Genomic DNA, 23,638 nt, shown 5'->3' on the forward strand with positions numbered 1-23,638 from the left:
AATAACAGCTTGTGTGCCTGAGAATTAAAAAATAAATAAAAATAATTTATTCTAAAGCACTTAAGAAGCCAAAGGCTACTTTTCAGTGTCTCTCATTCCGTCCTTCAGAGTGTAGACCTGGCCCACTATTGCATACAGAAGCCTAGTTCTATGATTTCCCGGATGGCTTAAGATTTTGTGGTCTCGGAGGTCTGCCTCACCGTGAGAGATCTTACCTCAATGTGGATGAGTCTTTCCACAAAGGTGTGCTTGTCCATGCAGTTCCAGCTCTCACCTTTCCTGTTTTAAAATCCCATCCTCACACTCGTTTTCAGTCCTTTCCTAGTGTCAGCTGTATCTGATCCAGTAGGACACGATGAGATGCTGTCTAGGCAATCCCAACTTTATTGTTTTACGATGCCAACATTTTTTATTATATAATCCCAACTTTATTTGTTGCTTTGGCAACACTATCTAAACACTCATGCTAGTAAAGCAACTTTGCAATTGGTCAAGGAAGTTTGTGGACAAGTGTGTGTGTGGAGGTGTGTTTGTGGGGATGTGTCCATGAAGGTGTGTGTGTGGGGATGTGTTCATGGAGGTGTGTGTGTGTGTTGGGATGTGTTCGTGGAAGTGTGTGTGTAGGTGTGTGGGGGCTGCCGCTGGATGGTGCTTAGGATGTGGACACACAGACAAGCGCAGGCAGTAATGTGTGTGTCACGTTGTATGTTTCATTTCCTGTGTGCAGTGTCCAGTGCTCCACATCTTTGGTCTTCTGTCAGATGCTCAGGAAGAGAAGGTGCTGACTCCAATCTGATGGGAGAGTGGGTGGCTAACAGGAAGAAGAGCCAGATCACGTTAGATATCACACAATGAAATGCCTTCCAGGTAAGTACATGATCTCACCAGAAAGTCCCCAGTGCACAATCAAATCATCTTTACTCTTTAACACTCTTTACTCTTTAACACTCTGCGGTAAAAACTATAAAACATTAATGGTCGGTTTTTACCTCTTTTTTTCTCAGAGGGTCATCACAGAATGTGGCTAGTAAAGCTATTTGATTTATGAAATATGTTCTGCGTGGAAAACAAAACAAAAAAACTAATATTAGTAAACATGTTGTATGGTGATTAGAACCCTTATAGCCACTAATGTGATTATGAATTCTCTGGATTTTTTGCTTTTCTGAGTTACAAGACGCAGAAAGACAAACAGGAGAAGAGTTTGCAGATTTTGTTACAATTGTGGATTTCGTCTCAACCCATATGGAAAAAGTCTGACCTATTCTTTTATATTCTTTTTTTATATATTATATATGATAACAGTGTGTTAACACACATAACTTCAACCCATTTTATACACAGTAACATGCAAAAAAAAAATATGTTTTACTTGCAGGTTGAAGGACATTATGACATATTAGTCTAAAATGTATATGCAAGCTCTCTCTTATCCTCATCCATGCATTCACATCACCCATCTACTTAAAGGTAGTCCTTTAATTATTTATTCTGGGGAAAGGTGGGTGCTAATTGTGTTCAGTAGCCAATCAAATTACACCCCTCCCTTCAGTGCTCCTGAAGCAATTTTGTTGATTGGCTTTATTATTAATGAACTGTTAATTGTATTGGTTCCCATTTAAAGAGCCATGGCTGGCTACAAACACCATAGTTTTTTTTTTAGTTCACACACTCACAACAGATAGCTTTAGTGAGGACAGTGAGGACAAATCAGCTGAATTTGACAAACAGTGTATTGGACTAATGGGGACCAGAAATCAACGCTCTGGTGGCACCTCCATGTTGAAATCACCCCGGGTAATCCCACACTGGACTGGTAAAACACATCACCTGGGCCGGCTGGACCTCATTAAGATGAGGATCACAAGGATGCTTATTACCGTGTGGCCGAAGTGGAAAGAAGTGTGTGTGTGTGTGTGTGTGTGTGTGTGTGTGTGTGTGTGTGTGTTTGTGTGTGGTTTCCCCCCCCTGCGTTCTTGCTTCCACCTTTGACCCCATTTAATGATATACAAGATAAATATACATGATGTCTGGGGGCATATGTGTGTGTTTGTGCGCGTGTGTTTGCATGTGTGTCTTCCTAACAGTTGTTCTCTCTCTCACCTTTGACCTGTGCAGGGACCTATCTGATAAAAGTGTCCAAAGCAGTTCAGCAGACATCTGGAGGCATGTGTGTTTCTGGTGTGTCTGTGTGTGTGTGAGGCTGTCTGTGTAGCACAGGACATCTACTATATTTAAATGTCCATCTAGTTTGTGCAAGAGCCTCCCTTCCGTAGTCCTGCATTTAGTCCAGGACATGTATCAATTGCGTACGTGTGTGTGTGCGTGTGTGTGTGTGTGTGTGTGTGTGTGTGTGTGTGTGTGTGTGTGTGTGCGCGTGCGTGCAAGTGCTGCAGAGCTGCTTCATTTTTTTTTAAAAAGCAGCAAAACCACAAAGACAGAGACCTATTGAACTGAAACTTTTGATGGCCTCCTAGACAGAATGTGCCACCCACACACACACACACACACACACACACACACACACACACACACACACTAACACACACACACATGATTGTGTGGGAACATCTGATGTGTGGCTTTCTCAGTTCACAGAGCCAGCTGATCGCACGCTAAAGACGCAGTGAGAACAGAGGGACATGTGGCCTGAGCCTTTTGCATGCGTCTTTGCATATAGATAAGCATGAGTCAGATAAAGCCTTTTGTGTCAATGTTGCTGGATCAAAGTTGCTAACATAAGACTAAACATTGTCACTGTTAATGTTAAAGGCTGTGGTTTCTTAACATCAAGTAAACAAACATAATCAAATTAGGGCGACGAGCATGTGATAATTTAATCTGTAATCAATCAATTAAATCAATCGTTTTTTTTCTAGGTTAAAATGTTAGACCCTGTCATTGTGATCTAATAAGCCACCCATGTGAACTGTGTCTGACTATCTAATGTATAAGGATTGCCTTCAGACATTGTGAAAGAGATGCTTTCGGTCCCAGTCTGTATAAACATCAAAGTGATGTTGTTATACTCACATCTCACAGGCCTCAGCTCTGTTGCAGTCTCTCCTCCCTAGCCTCCTTCATAGCAGGAGCATTGCCCCCCCCTACCTCCTCGGCCCCTCCTGCCCCCCTCAGTTCCCCTCCTGGGTTGGGGGCACAAGGGCACCTAGTCCGAAGCCCTTTGTAGAGGGCATCCATGCAAGGCTGTGCCAGTCTAGGGCTGCACAGCAGCGCCCTGAAGGCATGGCGGTGGTCAGGACTGTGGCAGTAGATGATGGGGTTGAGGGCCGAGTTCAGGTAGCCCAGCCAGTTGAGCAGCAGGAAGAGCTCCCTGGGAAGCAGGTCCCTGTGGAACGGCCGGATGACGTTTGCCAAGAAGAAGGGCAGCCAGCAGATTGTGAATGAGCCCATGATAATGCCCAGCGTCCCCAGTGCCCGCAGCTGTCTCCGCTGTGCCAGCAGGCCCGTGGGTCGCCGCCCAACACTGCTGCGGTCGGCTTGAGTGCCGGGGGCCAGGGTGCCTCCCCCCATCCCCGGCAACAGGGATGTTGGGCTGGAGCTGGTTGGACTTGGGAAGAAGTCCAGCTCTCGGGTGATGGAGCTCTGGGTCCTGAAGCGGCGCTGGCTCTGGTCGATGGTGCGGAGCTGTCGGCGGGCGATATTGTAGACGTGGCTGTACAGGAACGCCATGATGACCAACGGCAGGTAGAAGGACACCACGGAGGAGACGAGGGCGTAGGTGCCTGAGACGGTGAACTCACAGCAGTCCTCCTGCAACTGCAGGTCAGCCGCTATGGGAATGACGTTGAGTGCCGACACGCCCCAGATGAGGCACACTATGAGGTGGGCGCGTCGCTTACCCATCAGGCTCTGGTAGCGCAGCGGCTGTGTGATGGCCACATAGCGGTCCACTGCGATGGCACACAGTGTCCCGATGCTGGCAGTCACACACAGCACATCCAGACATGTCCAGAGCAAGCAGGCGCCCTTGCCCAGCATCCAGTGCCCAGTGACCACCTGACTCACGCCCAGCGGCATCACCAGCAGCCCCACCACCAGGTCAGCGCACGCCAGCGAGGTCAGCAGTACACCGGTGGTAGTCCGCAGCGCAGGGGTGCATGCCACTGCTGCAATCACCAGCAGGTTCCCAGACACCGTGGCGAGGATGAGGAGGAGAAGAGGAAGGAGGAACAGATGGGTAGCGCTAGTCGCATGGCCGGTGCAGTTCTCCATCCTTACCGACTCTGAAAGCCCAAATCAGGAGATGTGGCTCATGCATAGGGAATTCATTGCAAATCCTCATACTACAACATGTTCCTGCAGCTGGACTGGCAGGGCAACTGGTAGAGCAAAATGCTAACAACACTGGGATCATGGGTACGCTTCCCAGGGAGCACACATTGGCTACTGATAAAACTGTGCTCCAGATCTGTAGCTGCTTTGGAGAAATGCGTCTGCTAAATGAATACATTAATAATGAATGCAATCACACTCCATACTCCATACTTTATACTCCACTGGCTGCTTACCTTCTACTGCAACACAACCACATCAACGACTCACTCAGGACGTCCACTTCCACTACTGTGATGTGACCTCTCACTATGCGTGAACTGCCCAGATGACGTTTCCATTTTTGATTCTCTGTAGGTCCTGAAGTGCAGTTCGAGAGTCAAAGGCGCAGCATGGGTGTGGACGAGTGAGAAGTGATGTCTGTGGCTTTGGGTTTGGCGCATAGCTTTACTTCATTTAAGAACAAGATACTCGTCCACAAACACTAACTGCACTCATTCTCACGCATATTCTCAATCTCCCTGGTTCTCTTCTTTTGTCCTCTACTTTTATTTACTCTGGCTTTCAGGTACATTTCTCCAGGATTGTGTTTTATTGTTTCTCCAAGCCCTCTCTCAATCTCATGTGCTATTACCCTCTCTGCCACCCCTGTCCACTCTCTGTCTGTCTGTCTGTCTGTCTGTCTGTCTGCCTCGGTCTGACCCTCTGTCTGTGTCTATCTATCTTTCTGTCTCTGGTCTCCTTCACTCCTCTCCCTCTCTCATTTAGACTCTTCTTCCCCTGGCTTTTGTAAAAGACTTTTACATGGCCTGCGTTGGCTTTTATGTCCTATTTGTTTGGGGAGGGGCTACAGCTACCTATCAGCAAACAGATTTGGCCTAAAGGACAACCTTCAGCTCAGAGGCAGTCACTCCAAAAAAAGCACAGGAGCTTGAGGTTACTGCCACTGTTGCTCTCTTGACCTTATTTGCTCTGAACTTTGCATGATCAGCAAGCCTAAGCTGCACTTCTCTACAAGGTCTCAGACACGCTTGACAATAAATACTGTATACTGCTCTGTTTTTCGCTACAGACCTACCTTAAATATACAACTCTTTGCACAGAAAAGAAAACAAGTTTAAGGGGTACATATATGACATTAACAGTTGTAATTATTAATGGAGTTGGCCTCTTTATGATCAAACAGACCTGTGCATAGTCCAGCAGCCAAATGAAAGTTAGTTACACACTAACCAGTAGAAGAGCACCCAGCCACGGCAATGTCTCTCCCTCTCTGTCTTTCTCTTTCCCTCTTTCTCTCTTTTTCCCCCTCTGTCTCCCTCTCTCTTTCCCTCTCCCTCTTTCCCTTTTACTCTCTGTCTCTCTCTTTTTCCCTTTCTGTCTCTGTCTCCCTCTCTCTCTCTCACTCTCTTTCTCTGTCTCTCCAGCTCCCTGTCTGTCTCTCCCTCTCTGTCTCTCTCTCTCTCTCTCCATCTCTCTCTCTGCACTCAAAGCTACAGTTACATCCTCACCTGTATCTGATCCCCCAGGTCTCATTCACTAGGTGTTGATAATGGTAACAATGCTGAGCAGCCCTGCGCCTGTATTCATGTGGAGTTTCAGAGCCGTGTTCGCATTGTGTTGCCCAGTTGCCTTTGAGTCCTCTCTGAAACAGTTCTGGAGAAGTTTTCTGCTGTAAATGCTGTTCATTTATGTCAAATGAAAAAGCAGAATTAATGGAGATGGATGAGAACACTGGCACAAGGGCCCTCTCATCACATCTACGTACACAAAGACACCACAGCAGCCAGTGAATGGTGAACAGGGTATTTATCAGGTTTATGTCTGAAACGAAAAGTTATCGTATTAAAAAGTAATCTAAAATGCGAGTGGAAAATGTTTTGTGAGTGTGTGTGTGTGTGTGTGTGTACTCACACAGAGTAATGCATGACAACGAAACTTGCCTTGACAAGAAGCCTGCCTTGTCAGAGAATGAGCGTGATGTTCCAACGAGTTATAATGAGGTCACTCTGTCCCAATGTCTGCAGCAGTTTCTCATGGAACATTTACATGCGCAGTGGCGCTTCGTGCGGCTTCTGTGAGGGCAACGCGACTTCTGCTTGTTTCCTGTGGTTTCCAGCGCGACTCTCAGATGCAGAAGTGCAAACATGAGTTCACACAAACCTCCCAAAATGAGCAGAGGAGAGCACAGACAGGCATCGGACGTGAACTTGACCACAATGAAAAGGTTCAGTGGAGATAGACCTGCCCTTAGCTTATGAGTTTTCATTTGTCTATATGTTTAAGCCAGTGTATGATGTATGTGTGTGTTTGCATATTTGTTTGCACAACAAAAAAAAACATGTCAATTGTTTTTCAGAGAGGGTCTTGAGTATCTCAGTCAGGACTATCAGCCCTCTGCTGCCAGAGTGGAGAGAATCTCCTGTTATGGTGTTGTGACTTTCGCAGTTTAACATGAGTCAGACAGACAGACAGTCACCGATCTCCTCTCTCAGCACTGGTAATGTAGAGCTGAGTTAGACACACACACACACACGCACACACACGCACACACACACACACACACACACACACACAGACACAGACACAGACACACACACACACAGACACACACACACACACAAACACATATACACACACACACACACACACACACACACACACACCTCGGTACTCATCCACAGGCAGCACTGCACTGACATGACGCCCTCTCAGAGTCTCTGGGCCTGCTGGAGAAATCAAACTTCTGTTTCTGAGAGAGGGCTGGGGGACTTGATGGAGGCAGCAGATAAAGAAAAGGTCACATCCTGAAAAGGCCAGCAGACTCACCAAAACATGTCCCCTGAGACAGATACATGGAGAACACTGCCTGTGGTTGGAGACCTAAAGTCTGTTTGTGCGCTGTAGCTCTGTGTGCACAATATAGACACACACACACACACACACAGACACACACACACACACACACACACCAACACAGTCCACTCTCTCCCAATAGATATGCACACACATCCCCAGGAGGATGTCACAAACCCACATGGACACAGACACATGTGAATGTCAGGACAGAAGTGCTCCTTTCATTTTTTTTTTTTTTGCTTGACTGCACAATCCTGAACTTCAGAGGGCCTCCTCTGCACTCCACCTGGGAGTCTGCGGACACTAAGGGCATCAGAGACTGAACCTCCTGCCCTCACACCTACGCAAGTCGCAGCTCTGCACACAACATGAAATAACCCACAGGTCGATCGATAACACTCCTGCTAAGTATTGTCTGAGAGCAGATGACTTCACACTGATGGCAAATGTAGAACTGTGTGAGGATTGGACTGCATACACTCTTGTTAATTGCTCCTCAGCAGGTAGAGCAAGGTGTTAATAACACCAAGGTCATGGGGTTGGTCCCCAGAGAGAGGACCGATACTGATAATCGATAAACTATATCAGAAACAGTGTTTCTGTTGGTGGCCAAAGTGGCTACGGATGACCATATGCAAATTATGGCTAGAATAAGGGCTTGTGTATCGTTCAGTAGAACACAATTAACAGGAAGTTTCTCCTTGCTCCTGTCACCATTGTAGGTCCTCCAGTGGGTTCAGGCCCTGCGCTCAGTAAAGCACCTTGAGGCAGTTTTATTGTTTTGGCCACTGGCGATTTTAGCCCCAAATTTTGGTGGGGCAATTTTGTATGACGTCATGTCATCGTCACAAAAATAGAGCTAGCTGATTATTATGTTATTATATAAGCAATGTGCCTATACCCAGGTAGGCATAGGCTTTGGGCTGCATTTTGAGTGGTGGGGGGAGCAGAAATCCTATTTCAAATACATTTCACATGCTTCAGTTCTCAGCACGACACAAAGTTGTTGCTTATAATACAGCAACAAAGAAAATAGATTGCAATTAAATAAAAAGAGTAGAGATACATAGTTCAAATAACTTGCATGCTCTATCAAGCTTGAGGCACATATACAACATGAAGCGAAAGGCACAACTGAAACAAATAACAGAAACAAATCATGTTGCTAAATGAACAAAATTTAGCCTACATAACATTTTGTTTTATAAACAGAAATGATTTCAGGCTGCACCTTGAAACACGGAGGAGGGTTCCAATACAGTAGAAAACTAGCGATAGCTAACGAGCAGTAACGTAATTGGCGTAGATCTGTCTGAGTACGATTTTATTTATTTATTTATTATTTGGTCACGGGTTGATTTCGTTGCGCACATCTTAAACTGCTCCATTTCCCAATGTACATTTTGGCCTGTGTCGCTCACGCCCATTGGTGTTTCCATAGCAACAGTCTTACGTTTGCAGCCCTGCCCCAGAAGTTGAGGGACAGCAGAGAGCAGGCAGCATTTCAAAGATCAAGCACAAACACAGATACATACACGAATCAAATTACTCCAAAACAGCTCTATAATGCTTGCAAGTTTTTTATTCACATACACATTTACAGTTGAATTAAATAAAATAGGTATATATTTTGCCACAAAGCACATGTATTTCTTGTTCTTCTTATTTCTTGCTTTCTGCACCACAGCCCAATCTGGATCTGGTGGGGCAGTGCCTCATGTGCACCTAATGTAGAAACGCCACTGGTTTTGGCACTATATAAATTGAATTGAATTGAAATGTAAAGGCCATTTGAAGCAAAGCCTGAGTTAATCAATCAAACCAGTTATCCTCTGCTGCAGTGTCTGTATGTGTATTTATGCAACCATATTCCTTCGGATTTAATTTTACTCTCCATGACGACACCCCTGCCATGCATGCCAGTCAGCATTTGAGTGGAAATGGCCAGAGGCCAGTGTTAACTATGTAGATGCGGGCGCCACCTTGTGGTCATATTACATAATCAAACCTTGGATTTTCTGATGAACGAACATTCGTATAGTGTTGCGAACGACACGAGAGTAGTTAGATAAGGTATTTCAATTCAATTACATTTTATTTTATTGATGTAGCGCCAAAACAATACTTTACAGAGCCCAGGGTCTGAACCCTATTGAACCAAGCACAATGGCGACAGGGGCAAGACAAAACTCAGGGGAAAAAAGCATTTCAAAATGCTACTTATAAGATCTACTGTAAGTCACATTCCTTATCTTTAGAAGAGGGCTTCATATATAGATGTTATGATTTCTCATAGACCTCAGAATACTGACTGTGCTACATTACTGCAATCATGGGGAATGTATCAGGATCAGAATGCGGTGGTTTTCACAATTCCTAATGTGTTTTCAAATGTCATATCATTCCTCCCAGCCCATCACCCTGTTTTGAATGTGTGCGCGCATGCTTGTGTGTGTGTTGCTTGTGTGTGTGTGTGTGTGTGTGTGTGTGTGTTTTTGTTTGTTTGCTTGTCAATGTAAGACATAAGAAACACACTTAAAAAATAGAACCACTGACAGAAAGCTGTAGATGAGACAAGGAAGGCTATCACATCTCCTGTCACAGTAGCCATTCACCTCTGGACCTTTATCTGTCATCATCTTATGAATAAGAGCAGAGGTTGCATAGACCCCAATTAAAGACAGAACTCAGACACTGTGGAGATGAAAACTATGTTTATTGAAATGAGGACCCTAACAATGGCCATTTCTGTTAGCTTTTTTTTGACACACTCTTATGGAAAAAACAATATCATTCCATCAGTGAAGCTTTTCAGTACAAAATATCACATAGTTTAGTATAACTGGGATTATAAAAACAAGTAAAAAAAAAAAAAGAAAGCTTTGGCGAATCTGTGGAAACCAGAGGCACTGGGGGGTGGCTGGAGCATTAATGGCCGCCACGGAGCCTCAAGGTGACCCTCTAGTTATCGCCACCACACAGCTCCAGTAGGATCTTGCGGTAGTCACCTGACGTGTCCCCCTGGCAACAACAGAACATTTGGCTCTTTCAAGAGGACATACATGACTTCCTAAATCACCAAGTTAACAAGAATTGGAGTAATGGCTTAATACCGCTTCATCAACCCACTTGCCTGACAAGTACATTAGATACTATGGCCTTTAAGAGATGTCACTATGCTGGTGAACTTGGTGGACTGTGAAATTAAATTTGATTGGTTGTATCTGGGTGTTTATTTCAATGCTGAGCCCTCAGGCCTCCAGTGATTGGCTGCCTGCTGCAGTTTGATGTCTCACCTTGATGAAGGAGTGGAGAGTCTTTCCGTACATTTTGTTGAACTCGGCTTTGATGTCCATCATGTCAATCTCAGCTCGGGCCACCATGATTCTGATCAGAATGCTGTCTGTAGTACCTAAGCCCTGTGCCAAGGGGACATGATTTAGTTTTACATATCACCCTTTTACGCATGCACACACACACACACCCAAATATATAAACCGGTATATATACAGACACAGACAGACACACAGACACACTCACACACACACCCGCCCAGGCTCTACAAAGACAGACACAAATTTCAAAAAGACATCCCTGGAAAATAGATTTTACCTTCATGGATTTGTACAGACGCTCTGCAAAAAAGGCCGGCTTGTTTCTGATGCATTTCACTAGGGAGGAGAAGAGTAAACAACACGTTATATGTGGACTCACGACTTATTACATGTTATTACATCTGAGGAGTGTGTCTCAGATGGAACACACATATACCCGTGTCACTCTGTTTACAAAAGAGAGCAGGGGGAAAAGAGCAGCAATATTACAAACCAACCATTTTTGAAAGGTTTTGTGGCTGAGAGGTAAAATTGAAAATGAAAATCTAATATCCAATATTGACTGAAGGCGATTCTAATTGTGTGGTCTGGCCATGCTACTGTAGTAAGTAGAGTTCTACAGCTGTAGCTAGAAGTCTGGGATCGTCAGTAGAGTTCTACAGCTGTAGCTAGAAGTCTGGGATCGTCAGTAGAGTTCTACAGCTCTAGATAGAAGCCTGGGGTCGTCAGAAGAGTACTATCGTTATTAACAGTGTTAATTATCGGACGGTGTATGTTATCGGCAAACGTTCGCTTTGAAACGTTCGTCATGTTAACCACATTGATTTTTAACCCATTATTAAACTTAGCATTTTGAATGTTTAACAGAATGGCCGATGTTTGACACTGTCTGATAACTGACATAGCTACGCTACAGCTGTAGACAGAAGCCTGGGGCCATCAGTAGAGTTCTGCAGCTGTAGAATGTGTCTGATGGCTCAGTAAGGGAGCGGTGTCAGTGAGGTGAATGAGACTCACCTATGGCCAGAAAGACATCCTCCAGACAACCAGACATCTCTCTCTTAATGCTGTCCTCAATTTCCCGCCCAGACACCTTCTTATACTCGTCAAACACTGACGGGGTCAACACATACACAGATGACAGACAGAGAGACAGAGAGGACAAGAAAAAGAGAAAGTGAGAGAGAGAAGGAGAAAGAAAAAGAGAGAAGTCCTGTTAGTGTCTCCATATGGGGGAAGCCTGACAAAGGGTCAAAATGTTGTGCAGTAACACAGAGTGGGACACCTGGCCACCCTAATGGCTGAGGGCTAACACACACACATTCAGTGGTTAGCGTCACTGCCTTGTAAACAGTTGACCTGCGTTTGATTCCCAGCCACTGCAGGATACCTTTGTCTGTCACTTTAGATAAAAATGTATGCTAAACACAGGACCGTAACCTTTAAACACACACACACACACACACACATATATATATGTATTATGTTTTAGTTCCTATTTCCACTGATTGTAGCTGAGCTGGATTAGTGAGTATGGGCACAGTCGACAAACTGTAAAGATCCTCTGTGCATCTCGACAGCATATGTGTTTGTTTATATGTGTGTGTACAATACAAGTGGAGGGGTGGGTATATGTGTGTTAGGGTTAGAACTGTGTGAGAGGGTATATGTGCGCGTTTATATGCACTGTGTGGATGCATACAACAAATGTGTGTGTGTGTGTGTGTGTGTGTGTGTGTGTGTGTGTATGTGTGTACCTTTAAGCAGATGGTTCCGGTTCCTCACACACAGAACTGTAAGGAACTTCACCTCGTCTGTGCCCCAACGTGCTTCTCCTGCCTCGAAGATCTCCTGGGGAAGGGTGTGAGTGTGTGTGTGTTTAAAGGGGGGGGGGGGGGGGGGTGAGGGCAGCAGCACATTTTAGGAGGATTTACCATCACATTCTTCAAAGCCAATCAGTTCACATGTACGTAACTGAATGTACACACAGATGAGGAAGGATGTATTCATCTGGGTGTAGACAGAATTTAGCTGGGTAGAGATTAGATTTTGTGTATTAGCAGTGGATTGTGGGACAGATCACCAGATCAGACCCACGTGTGCCACAGACATGGTTCGGTTCTGGACCCCATCATTATCGGATCAGAACAAGGTCCGTGGGAGAGTCTGCTGCTAGCATTAGATGCTATTAAATCCCAGGCCCAACTCACCTTGGCATCCTGAGCTGCCCCAGCCTCATTCACAGAGTCAGTCGTATCACGCCCAGCCTATCCAACACACAATCACACAGTCACAAAAGAGAGAGCAAGGTCAAACTCACACACACACACACACACACAATGCCCGAGGAGTGTTTAATAAAAAGCTGAGCATCATCTGCTCACTGAGTGAGAAAATGACAAGTCCCCAAACTAAAGTACATCGTAATAACTTCTGCTGACTGAAATTTAAGTTATTTGTACCTACCTGTGTATCGCACAGTCAATGTGTTTTTTATCTTGAATGTGTGTGATTGTGTGGGTCGTGTGTACTGTATGTGTATGCAAGTGTGTGTGTATGTGTGAGTGACTTTATTAACCATAGCGCCACAGTTTACTATAATCTTGTCTGGATTTATAGTTTGTGTGGTCTTAAGGAGAAGTGTGTGTGACTGTGTGTAAACTGAGTTATCTTTGTGTGTGTGTTGTTACGACTCTGGCGGGTCTAGGCCCCGCCCCCATGATTGCATGCCTGTTCTGTCTCTTATCTCTAAGCAGGTGATTGGAAACAGGTGTAGCAGAGGATTGCAAGCAAGTGGATGGCTGATTGGATGGGCTATAAAAGCCCTGATCAGGTGGAAGACGGGAGAGCTTTGGTCTTCCCTTCAGTTGGTGTTCGTTGGTCGTGGAATAGAGTTTGGAGTATCGTTGGATTGTGGATTATCGTTGTTTGTTTATATTACCATTGCACTGACTTTACACAACATCTTTTGTTTCTCTTCACAACCCTGACGTTCACCACACGTTTACCTATAATTATTAGATACCGGATATAACTGTAATCATTATTCATTAATAAATATATATTATATTATTATCATAAATTCTGCGTGGCCTCCCCTTTGTGTTTCGGGCATTGAGCCGTGCTCGTTACAGTGTGTGGGTGGGGGCTATTAACCACAGCCCTATAGCCACTAGCTGTATTGGAAACCACTTAAGAAATCCAAACACATTAACTCCACACCCAACAACACTGCACTGATCCTCAGACACCCTCTCCACGCACACAGACACATTCACCACATGCACCCTGCACTGGCTAGACCCATGACTAGAGCTCAGCTCATTTCCCTTACCCCTTGTCTCTGCACTCCCTGAGTAGAGCAAGGTCCTCTCTATAATGTTAAGGATATTAACCCATCACCCTCATTTGCCCTTCACTTTCATTACATGCAATTGTATGAGGGAAGAAATGACAAAGAAATGTTTCTTTAATCCTTATCAGTCTCTCAATGTGTGTTTAAACAGTTACATAACATGCAGAACAGCATAGAACAACTATGGAAAAGGAATGCATCCACCTGGGGGTTTAACTGAGACATACAATATCTAACTTTCAGCCATGCAGCACAGTGACTGTTCAAATCAATTCAGTACTTGTGCGTGTCACCGATCTAACATCCTACATTTCAACCTGAGGTAAAAAGCCTGCATAAGGTGATGGGCACAGCCTTGAGTCTCCCTATTGTTTGCATGACAAACATGAGGTGGGCAGTGTCAACATAGGTGGCTCCAGGACAAGGCAACGTGTACCTGTGCTGCAGAAGGGTGTTTTTTACGGTGTGTGGATATGCACACATGCGTGTGTGTGTGTGTGAGTGTGGGTGTGTGTGTGTGTGCAAATATGTGCATTCACATGTGTGTGGGTGTGAGTGTGAGTGTATGTGAATGCGCTGCACGTGTGTGTGTGTGTGGGTGCGTGGGTGGCTGTGTGTGAGTGAGAGAAAGAGAGAGACAGAATATGTGTGTGTGTCTACATGTATTTGTGTAGGTGCATGTCTGGCTGTGCTTACCGTGGTCAGAGAGACCAGAACCCTCTTGAACATGCCAGAGGTGTCACTAGAGATGTCGTCCTCCAGGCTCTTGTCAAACTCTGCAGCAAAGAAACCCATGAGACAGGGCTGAAACTGAGCATATCATTCCTGAAGATCTCATCAGAGTCTGCCTCTCACACAACAAACATCACTACACAAGCATACAGAAGCTCTATTGGGAGCAAGCTTTGCAAGATCCCTCTGTCTGCGCTAAATTATAGCATCAGTAAAAAAAACAGGTTTACACACAGCAAACCAACACCTCAGCCATTACTCTGGTGTTGGTAGGTGCTTAGACTTCAAATCCCAAAGGGTGACAACAGTCTATATTCCACTGGATGATTCCAGATGACCTTCCTTCAGCTAATAAATACGCCACACTATTAGATATCAGGAATCACAACGGTATCAGTAATTTTGTCACAAAATTGAGCACTCATTAGCATACAAACACACTGGTACTTACTCTTTTTGTAATAGTTGTTGATTGCCTTGACTTCTTCACTGGATCTAGAGGCTAGGATGTCAATAAGAGCAGCCTCTTCAGTTCCTGCACCCTGTCATTACAGGAGAGAAATACATACTAAAATGTAATGCTTTATACAGGCTTATGCAGCCAAGGAAGTCTGGATTCTCACATGCCTCATTTACTTGCTATAAAAATAAGTCTAAGGGTATATATTCTATAGAAATGGCTAGATTTATACACATGCCATCATTTATGTTTGACATACATCAATCCCAACATGACAAGCCAATGCAATGCAATGCAAACACTGGGCACTATATTTATTTCCCCCCCCCCCCCCCCCCCCTATTGGTAGGAGCCCATGCTAAGTCCCTCTGTATCTTATTGGTAGGAGCCTATGCTAACTCCCTCTGTAACTCATTTGAAAGAACCCTGGGTACATGCTAACTCCCTCTGTATTTAATTGGCGAGACCTGCATTTTGCAAGCTTGAGTATAGAGAAACATAACACAAATTGGTGGTCTTGAGCCTTATGCTGCCCTGCCATTAACCTAGATAACATGTCATAATTTGCTAAAGAAGGAAGAAATGGGATCCCAACATACTAGTAGCAGGCTGCAAAGGGGATGTCATTCCTAAATGATAGGCCATACTTAGTGACATAAGGGAGTGGGAGGTTATAGATAGGAAGGCTAAAGACTATAATAATTCTGACACTTTGTGAATCACCTAATTTTATTGATCTTCAATAAAGGCCTTGCTACACAACTAATCTCCAAACTCAGACTCTCCATAAAGAAACTTTATTTTGTAAGTAGTTCAAGAAGTTATCCACAGAGTCCATGCCTTCTCCCTCTGTTACTCATTGGTCAGGGACCTGCCCACGTGTGAACTGCCTCTTTAGAGTGCATGTGAATGTTACATCGTAGCGCCATCCAGCAGGGCTATCTAGGCGTTTCCAAACTGACAACCTGTACAGCTGGAGTGACCAAGGTCCACAGGGGCTAATAACCTTGAAAGCACTGTGTAGCACTGTGAAGCTCAAGACTGGCCTTCATGGCACTGTGAAGCTCAATACTGACCTTTATGGCATTGTGAAGCTCGTAGGCATCATACTCTGGTGCAGTCATCAAGAGACCAACCACCACACTCTCAAAGTTCCCAGTTAATTCTCCTCTCAAGTCATCCTCCAAGTCCTAAGAGAGAGAGAGAGAGAGAGAGAGAGAGAGAGGTTATAAGAACGACAGAGAAGCAAATTTAAGAAAGACACAATATGAATTATTTGTTTTTACACACACACACACACACACACACACACACACACACACACATACTGTATATACAGTATACATATATATATATATAGATAGATAGATTTAATTTGCATATTTATACATAAAGTTTACCGACCCTTTCAAGTTTTTTCTCAACACTCCACAATGTCAAAGCAAAAACATGTTCTTGGAGTTTTTAAAAATAAAATAAATATTCTATTTACATTGACAAGTATTCAGACCGCTAGTTACGACTCTTGCATTTGAGCTCTGGTGCATCCTAGCGCCAAGAAAACACAGGAGTGGCTTCAGGAAAACTCTGTGAAAGGCCTGGAGTGGCCCAGTCAGAGTACGGATCTGAACCCAATAGAACCTGAAAATGGCCAAAAAGAAAATCTGCCTGGAAGAATGGGAGAAAATTCTAAAAGAAAGGTGTGCCAAGCTTGTAGGATCACTGCCCATGGTGCTTTAACCAAGTACTGAGTGAAGGGTCTTATATTTTTAATAAATTAATGAAACACACCAAAAACCTTTTTTTGCTTTGTCGTTGTGGAGTATTGGGTAGATTAATGGGAAAAATAAATTGAATTAAATCCATATTTAGGATGAGTCTGAAACCTATGAAAATGTGGAAAATTCTGACTTTCTGGAATGTACTGTATATATAGTAGGTATTTCTGACAAACATAAACAACGGGTAATTGCTATGGAAAAGTATAAAAAAGAAAATTACATTACAACCCACACAGCTGCCAACCTTAGAACCTTTCCACCATTTCATTCCAGAACAATCTGAACACAGGGTGTGTGTGTGTGAGTGTGTATATAGTGTTTGGTGTTGCATGCTAATGTATAGACTAGCACTGCTGGAGGTCGAAGTTATGTTGTGTTTGAAGACTGCTGTAGATGTTTTAGCGTTGATCCAGAGACAGATGAGATTGTGCTGATGAAACAGCTAGAGAAACAGTAACAGTTCTGATGTAGGTCTATATAGACTAGTATTTACACAAGCTTTTGTTATTTCAGACATGTTTCTAAACACTGTGAAATGTATAATTATTAGCTCTGTGATGTTTGTTTGTGTACTGTACCAAAAACAAAGATAAGTGTGCTCGTGAAACAGCTTGAGGAACAGTGCTGATGTTGGGCTATGGAGTGTTTAGACGTCTTTGTGCTGGTCCAGAGGCAGTGGAGAGTGGAGTGAACTACAGCCCACAGACAAGCTCCTCTTTAAGGCCGCCTCGACCTCAGCCTGCAACACCCTGTGCTGAAGTATGAGTCAATCTTTCTGACCACATCTGCCAACACACAAACACACACACACACACACACAAACACACGCACACACACACACACAGGCACACACACAGGCACTCGCACAGGCACTCGCACAGGCACGCACACACACAGGCACGCACACACACACACAGGCACGAACACACACATACACACACACACACACACACACACTGAAGACTTCCCTAGATCAGCAGAACCTCCACAAAAACTTCACTGCACAGCACAGGACCTGACAGCAATTGTTGAGAAAGTCCACACACTGCATTCCACAGGGACTGCCTGGTATGCCAGACCCCTCCTCCTGCTAAAGCCCTTCCCACACCTAGCAGACAGACTCATGCGGCGTCATGCACTGGCTGGTCGAGTACTCTACACTATCAGGACATCCCTGACCCCTTTGACAGTTTCTCTCAACGAAACTGGTGTGGACCACTGCCCAGTTAATAAATGGTACTTCAATGCGTTATTCATTAGGAGAACTCTCTCAGAGGAAACGGTAACCGGGAAGTCTGTTATTTTATAGCCGTTATCAGCCAGTTATAACCAAATCAGTTATCTCAGACAAGTTAGAGGACAGTGTTAGATCACCCGTCAATCACCAGCACTCAAGGCCTCTCAGATAACCTTAGTTCCACAAAACTAGACGGCTTTATGCGGCTACTTCATCGACTGCTCTGAAAGGCAAATCAGACAGTGACAGGGTAGCCTGCTGATGAGGTTAAATACATCATCTATTAGGTGGAGTGCCTCATCTGCCACCCACAAAGAGAAGCCTGTTGGTTTATGACTGAGTCAATACTGTCTGTTGGGAGACAGCTTCTCACACACTCACAACTTCCCTAACAGCAAGGACATTTGACTTAAAACATTAACTGCCTGATCAAAGACGATCCATATATGTCCCTATTATCTCTGTTTGACGGTGAAATAACACTGCTATCTATGCCGACATCACCATTACCAACAGTCACGTTATGACGCCATTTTATAACATCTGCTTCTGTCTAGTGTACTTTTTAATTAACCACAAATTACCCACAATCTTACAATCTTTCTTTCTTTCTTTCTTTCAGAAGTTACAAATTGTGAATTAACGAAGATACTGAAAACATGGTGCGTGTGCGTGTGTGCGTGTGTGTGTGCGTGTGCGTGTGCGTGTGCGTGTGCGTGTGCATGTGCGTGTGTGTGTGCGTGTGTGTGATGAGAATGGGGACATAGGGGAATTTGAAAGAGAGAATCAAAAAATAAGAGACAAGGAGTCAGAGAAAACATGAGAGAGAGAGAGAAAGCAAAGAGACATGCTTTGTAACATGGCTTCTTCAGTACCTTCCCAATAGACTGCTTGTAAGCTTCCTTGATGCGTTGCCTCTGGACAATAGTGCGATGAGCCAGGACCTCAATGACGGTTGCCTCGTTGGTGCCTGACAAAAATTCAACATATTCCAGTCAGTCGACCTGCAGCAGTCCTGTTATGCGAGCCACCCTAGGCCAGACTGCATTAGCGTGGTGTACCCAGGAAAACAACATAATTGGAAACTTTGTGAGGAATGAAGCCTGCTGCCATGTAAGCGCTCGTCTGACCCCTCACACATCCCACGTCTTCTCTTGGCACTGCGCCGGACCTGAGTAGGGTGGCTGTGAGTCAGTAATGAAGCTCACACCACTATCAGCTGACTTCCATTACAAACTACAGCCTGCAACCTCACTCCCAGAATGCCAACACCGAGACAAGGCCAACTCTCAAGACTCAACCCATTGTCCCCTACAACAGGTTAGAAGACACACACACACCATTTTACATGGTCACCACCTGATCTGATAGAATTCAAATTGGTCATCTCCTGATCTGGTTAGTGAGTTAGGCCGACCCTTAATTGAATCTACTATATATGTGATCACCTAGACCTACTGCTGGGAAAGTGTAGGTCACAGACATCTAACTGTGTAAAATCTCGAGGAAATGGCACCCTAAAGCTTTAGAGGAAATGAAGTGAACAACTTATTTATCTAGACGGCAGTCACACGTCTAAACAGAGAATCAACTCTGGAATGACACGCAAGCCTGGATGCTGATTATGTGCAAGGCTGTGCAGCACAATACATGTATGTGTGTGTGTGTGTGTGTGTGTGTGCTTGAAACACACCTGCTCCTTTCATGGCAGACCTGAGCTTCTCGACATCCTCCTCAGGTTTGAAGGGGGAGGCTTCAGGAATAGTTCCACGAGATCCCACCTAAAGGAACAGGAGATTAAGGACACGCTATGTACACCAGTGCTCCATCTCTCCTGATTCTCCACTATAAGTCACTCTCACAAAACAATATTGTGTGAAATGAGTAAGGAAGGAGTCAAAAGCACCAGCAAGACAAAATATGTAACATGATGAAAGAAGCAGACAGAAACATGGGAAGGACTGTGTGGATATGGATGGGTATATGTCTTCTCCTATGCGTGCTTTCGTAAACTTCAAGAAAAGTGTAGTTATTTATTCCTGCTTCCTGATTTCTCGTGCATCATTCTCTGTGTGTTCACTCCTTCTATCTGACTTTGTGAATTCAGCTGGGCCTTGGGCCAGTTACACACAGCGACCAAATCTGCGCACAGGGAGCACTGCCTTATGGAGAGGCTAGCTTTTGGATAATTTAGACCATTATGAATGTGTGTAAAACAGCATAACCATAAACTAGATCATGGCTTGGATATAGACAGACTGTAAACCGCATCCGTGCCGGGGTTAGGCCTGGTCTGGCAGCTATTTAGGGTGGCTCAGGTGGCTGTCATGCAACAGGATAAGATAATAGATACTATAGTAGCACTCGATCCTTGTGGCAGGTTAACAACGAACACAGAACACAGAGGAGTGTATGGTGTATGCAAATCAGTAAAACAAAAAATTCAACGCTGTGATGTAAATATTAAACCGGTACATGCATCCATGATGTATTTCTACTGCATTTCATGGGTATGTTTACTTACTGCTGCCATTGTAGTACGATAGGGATGCTTGGAAACAAAGCAAAAAAGAAACCTTTCAAAAAGAAAACATTCAATTAAACATATAAGTATCAGGACAACTTCGATACTGCTTAAGTTTGAACATACTATACTGTATATTTATATACATCAGTAATGCACGTATGTAGTTTATGACAATCAAAATGTGAAGCACACTTAACAACCTGCAACTGATCTAAATGGTGCTTTAATGCAGGATATAATATGGTACTGTGTGTGTTGGCACAAAGTCCTTCTTGTTTACTGTAGCAACCAGCATGGGCTGGGATGACAACAGGTTGCTGAGACCTATAATTACCTGGACCTCACCTTCAGCTCAAAACCTCTAAGCAGCTTCCCCTAATGCCCTTGAGAGAATGCTTAAGGTGCTTTACAGATGCTTCTCCTGATAAATAATTGATGAAGCACTTAGCTCAGTTATCCTCACACAATCATCTCATTAAGCCTGGAGGCTGGCCTGTGATTATTACTCGTTTTCCAGGTAACAATCTGTCACATTTATCTCCCCTTTATTTAATTAGATTACATACCAAGACTGGTTCAATTAAAGAATGAAGATGTGATTTCAGTCCAGTCCTAGACTTGGTTTTTCGATCTACGTTAAGCCACACTGTGAATAGGAGGCATATCAAACAGTGTTGTCCTAATTAGGGAATTATTGTAATGTTCATCTTGAGACAGTGTCGTTTTCTTAGCCAGTTCAACGTTGTCGTTTTAGACTGAACAGCAGCAAAACACATGTAATATAGCAAAGGATCAGCACTTTAACTAGGCTATTTCTGTGCATTAATTTTCGATAAGTATGGCTGCATTATCTGTGAGAAGCAGCTACAGCTGTCATTCCAATCTTTCATTCTAAACATGCTAAAAGGGCGAGTGGCCAAGCGGCATCACCTGCTGCTGGGAGGACACTTTAGTGAAAGGCCGGTTAACTCTCGACGATTTGTTAGAAATAGCTTAAATGGAAATGTTATGATGTAAGCAATGCGTTGTGAAACAACCTGGAAAGCCGGACGCTATTACAGTGCGTTCACATGACATGACGGAGCAGCCCGGGGCGTAGGCTCACTTTGCGCCGAGTATACAGTAAACCAAGCTTTTCAAACAGTAAAAAGTAAGACTTCATCAAAACATAGACAATATTATGCTAGGCTACTAGATTGATGTTGACAAACTGGCTATTTGCAACAAAAGTAATTTCTCAATTTCCGCTTACAGTGGCCAAGAGCCTGCTGGAGAAACCGTAACGCTACATTATATCACACACAAACTTAAAAAAGAGGCAATAACCTCATATTTCATTGAATTTAGAAGCCTACCTTAGGCGGGTTTGATTCAGGCCCCAGAGATGGACACAGCAAAAAGTGAAGACGGCAGAGAGAAACCCACGGGCACTGCTGGGTTTTATGACAAGCGAGTGGGTGTGTTGTATTATGGATCAGGTTACATTTCCTCATTCATAAACACCCTTTTGCTGCCAGTGCGTTAGAAGGCACCAAGCAGAACCCTGATAAATGCAAAATGTCTTATCGACAGTTTTGTTCATGTTTGATAGAGGAAGAGAAGCATCTGACCCAGAAAAGTCTATGTTGGATTTTGAACTTGTAAGTCCTTCTAACTCAGGTGGTCAGTCCATTAACACACTTTGACTGGGGTGAATGGATGTTTTATATTTTTAAAAGAACACCTGAGTTGGACTTGCGCTCTCTAGTGGTGACTAGAGTGATTGACAAGTGTTTGAGAAATATCCTGCTAGCAGCTATTCTTTTCTATGTCCCCCCTAAAACAATGGCTACTTTCTCTTTGTTTTATTTATAGATTGGATCTAGAGAGTTTCCTTCTCACAATTAAGATTATTTGATGAATAACCTTTTATTTTACAGGTTTATAACAAGAATATGCTTTTTTGTTGCACTGGTTTAACAGCCCTGAACCTTTGTAAAATGAATAAGCCTTCATTAATTGCTATGAACTCTTACTCACACCATGTAGGAAAACAGTGACATTGTAAGCCACTTACTGTTATTTAAACAATTTGCAAACCTCTGACGTATATACATATATGATGTATTTACACCAGATTAGAAAGTCCTATGATCCCAAACTCATGAGTGATCACATATAGTACATTAAGATTGTACATTGAAAATAGGTTGGGACTATTGGTTTGCGGCAACAAATTAACATCAACCAAATCAGGAGATATTCTGTTTCTCAAACTTCTTATATATTTTTGATGTTGAAAATGTTCAATAACAATGATTTTTCTGAGGCAACCAAACTCTACTGTCCAATGGACACTTTTCTGGCTCTACATGGGCCTGTCAGTTTAATGCATACTTTCCTGTGGGTCACTCCCTAAGGTGCAGCATTCCATTTCTATGAAGAAACACTTTTGTTTCACGATTTAAATCTAACTCATGTTTCACACAGTTGTGCCCTCTAACACATTCTTAGTTTTGCTTGGCTGTTTCTCTGTTAATCTCATATGCATGAAAAGAACAGTTGCCTGCTCTTGTTAAAATGAACAATGCCTTACTTTCAGTTCTCTCTCTCTCTCTCAAAAAAAAAGGGGGAAGATTGGGTCATGAGTGCCCTTTTTAAGGGACATGTCGCTATTCTGATGTGGTTCTGCAGCAGATGTGGGACAGATCTATGCATCACACAGGCACTGGGCAAGTATGATAACATGGACGATTCCAAAATGTGAGCATTAGGAGGGTTCTTTTAAATGTTATCTATTGAGCTATGAAGCACTGTACGTGTTAACTAAATCATGCACAAATTGCACAATGTCATGTGATTTCACAGGGTAAGAATGATCAACTAGCATACTTTTCTCTGGAAATGGCCAGATGTGGGTTTCAAATCAGATGGATAACGGGAGACTGTGTGCAAGTGGGCCAATTCTCTAGATGGCGGTATAGAAAATCCTCATTTGTCCTCAGCGAATGAAAACGAAGAAGGTCAGGAATTTCCTGTTACCAGATATCTCCTCATCATCAGAAATCTGTAACGGTTTT

General features: G+C 43.8%; 2 protein-coding genes across 3 annotated transcripts; both read right to left on the reverse strand.

The window, feature by feature from the left end:
- Positions 1-3,045: 3,045 nt before the first annotated feature.
- On the reverse strand, positions 3,046-4,233 carry adrb3b (adrenoceptor beta 3b; the record flags this gene model as incomplete). Its single annotated transcript, XM_080847027.1, has 1 exon — positions 3,046-4,233. The coding sequence occupies one exon, from the start codon at positions 4,231-4,233 to the stop codon at positions 3,046-3,048; it is 1,188 nt and encodes a 395-aa protein (XP_080703153.1).
- A 5,627-nt stretch (positions 4,234-9,860) lies between these two features.
- Positions 9,861-21,979, reverse strand: anxa4 (annexin A4). Of its 2 annotated transcripts, none has more exons than XM_080847392.1 (13): positions 21,935-21,979; positions 20,577-20,603; positions 19,746-19,833; positions 18,928-19,022; positions 16,111-16,224; positions 15,026-15,116; positions 14,539-14,618; positions 12,698-12,754; positions 12,245-12,338; positions 11,505-11,600; positions 10,765-10,823; positions 10,449-10,571; positions 9,861-10,173 (listed from the first exon to the last, which is right to left on the reverse strand). In XM_080847392.1, exons 2-13 carry the CDS (start codon positions 20,583-20,585, stop codon positions 10,114-10,116), a joined length of 966 nt encoding a protein of 321 aa, XP_080703518.1. In that variant the 5' UTR covers positions 20,586-20,603; positions 21,935-21,979; the 3' UTR covers positions 9,861-10,113. The 2 variants fall into 2 exon arrangements, with proteins under 2 accessions (XP_080703518.1, XP_080703517.1); XM_080847391.1 differs by having other exon boundaries at positions 20,577-20,628; positions 21,935-21,974.
- Positions 21,980-23,638: the final 1,659 nt, after the last annotated feature.

The sequence above is a fragment of the Sprattus sprattus genome (assembly GCF_963457725.1).
Source record: "Sprattus sprattus genome assembly, chromosome: 11".
NCBI classification, from domain to species: Eukaryota; Metazoa; Chordata; class Actinopteri; order Clupeiformes; family Clupeidae; genus Sprattus; species Sprattus sprattus.

Excerpts from the sequence above, each read along its gene's own strand:
- anxa4 (XM_080847392.1), bottom strand. Across the intron at positions 15,117-16,110 it reads AGCTTCACAATGCCATAAAG|GGTGCAGGAACTGAAGAGGC; the intron begins GTCAGTATTGAG and ends CTGTAATGACAG. Across the intron at positions 10,174-10,448 it reads CTCTCCACTCCTTCATCAAG|GGGGACACGTCAGGTGACTA; the intron begins GTGAGACATCAA and ends TGTTGTTGCCAG.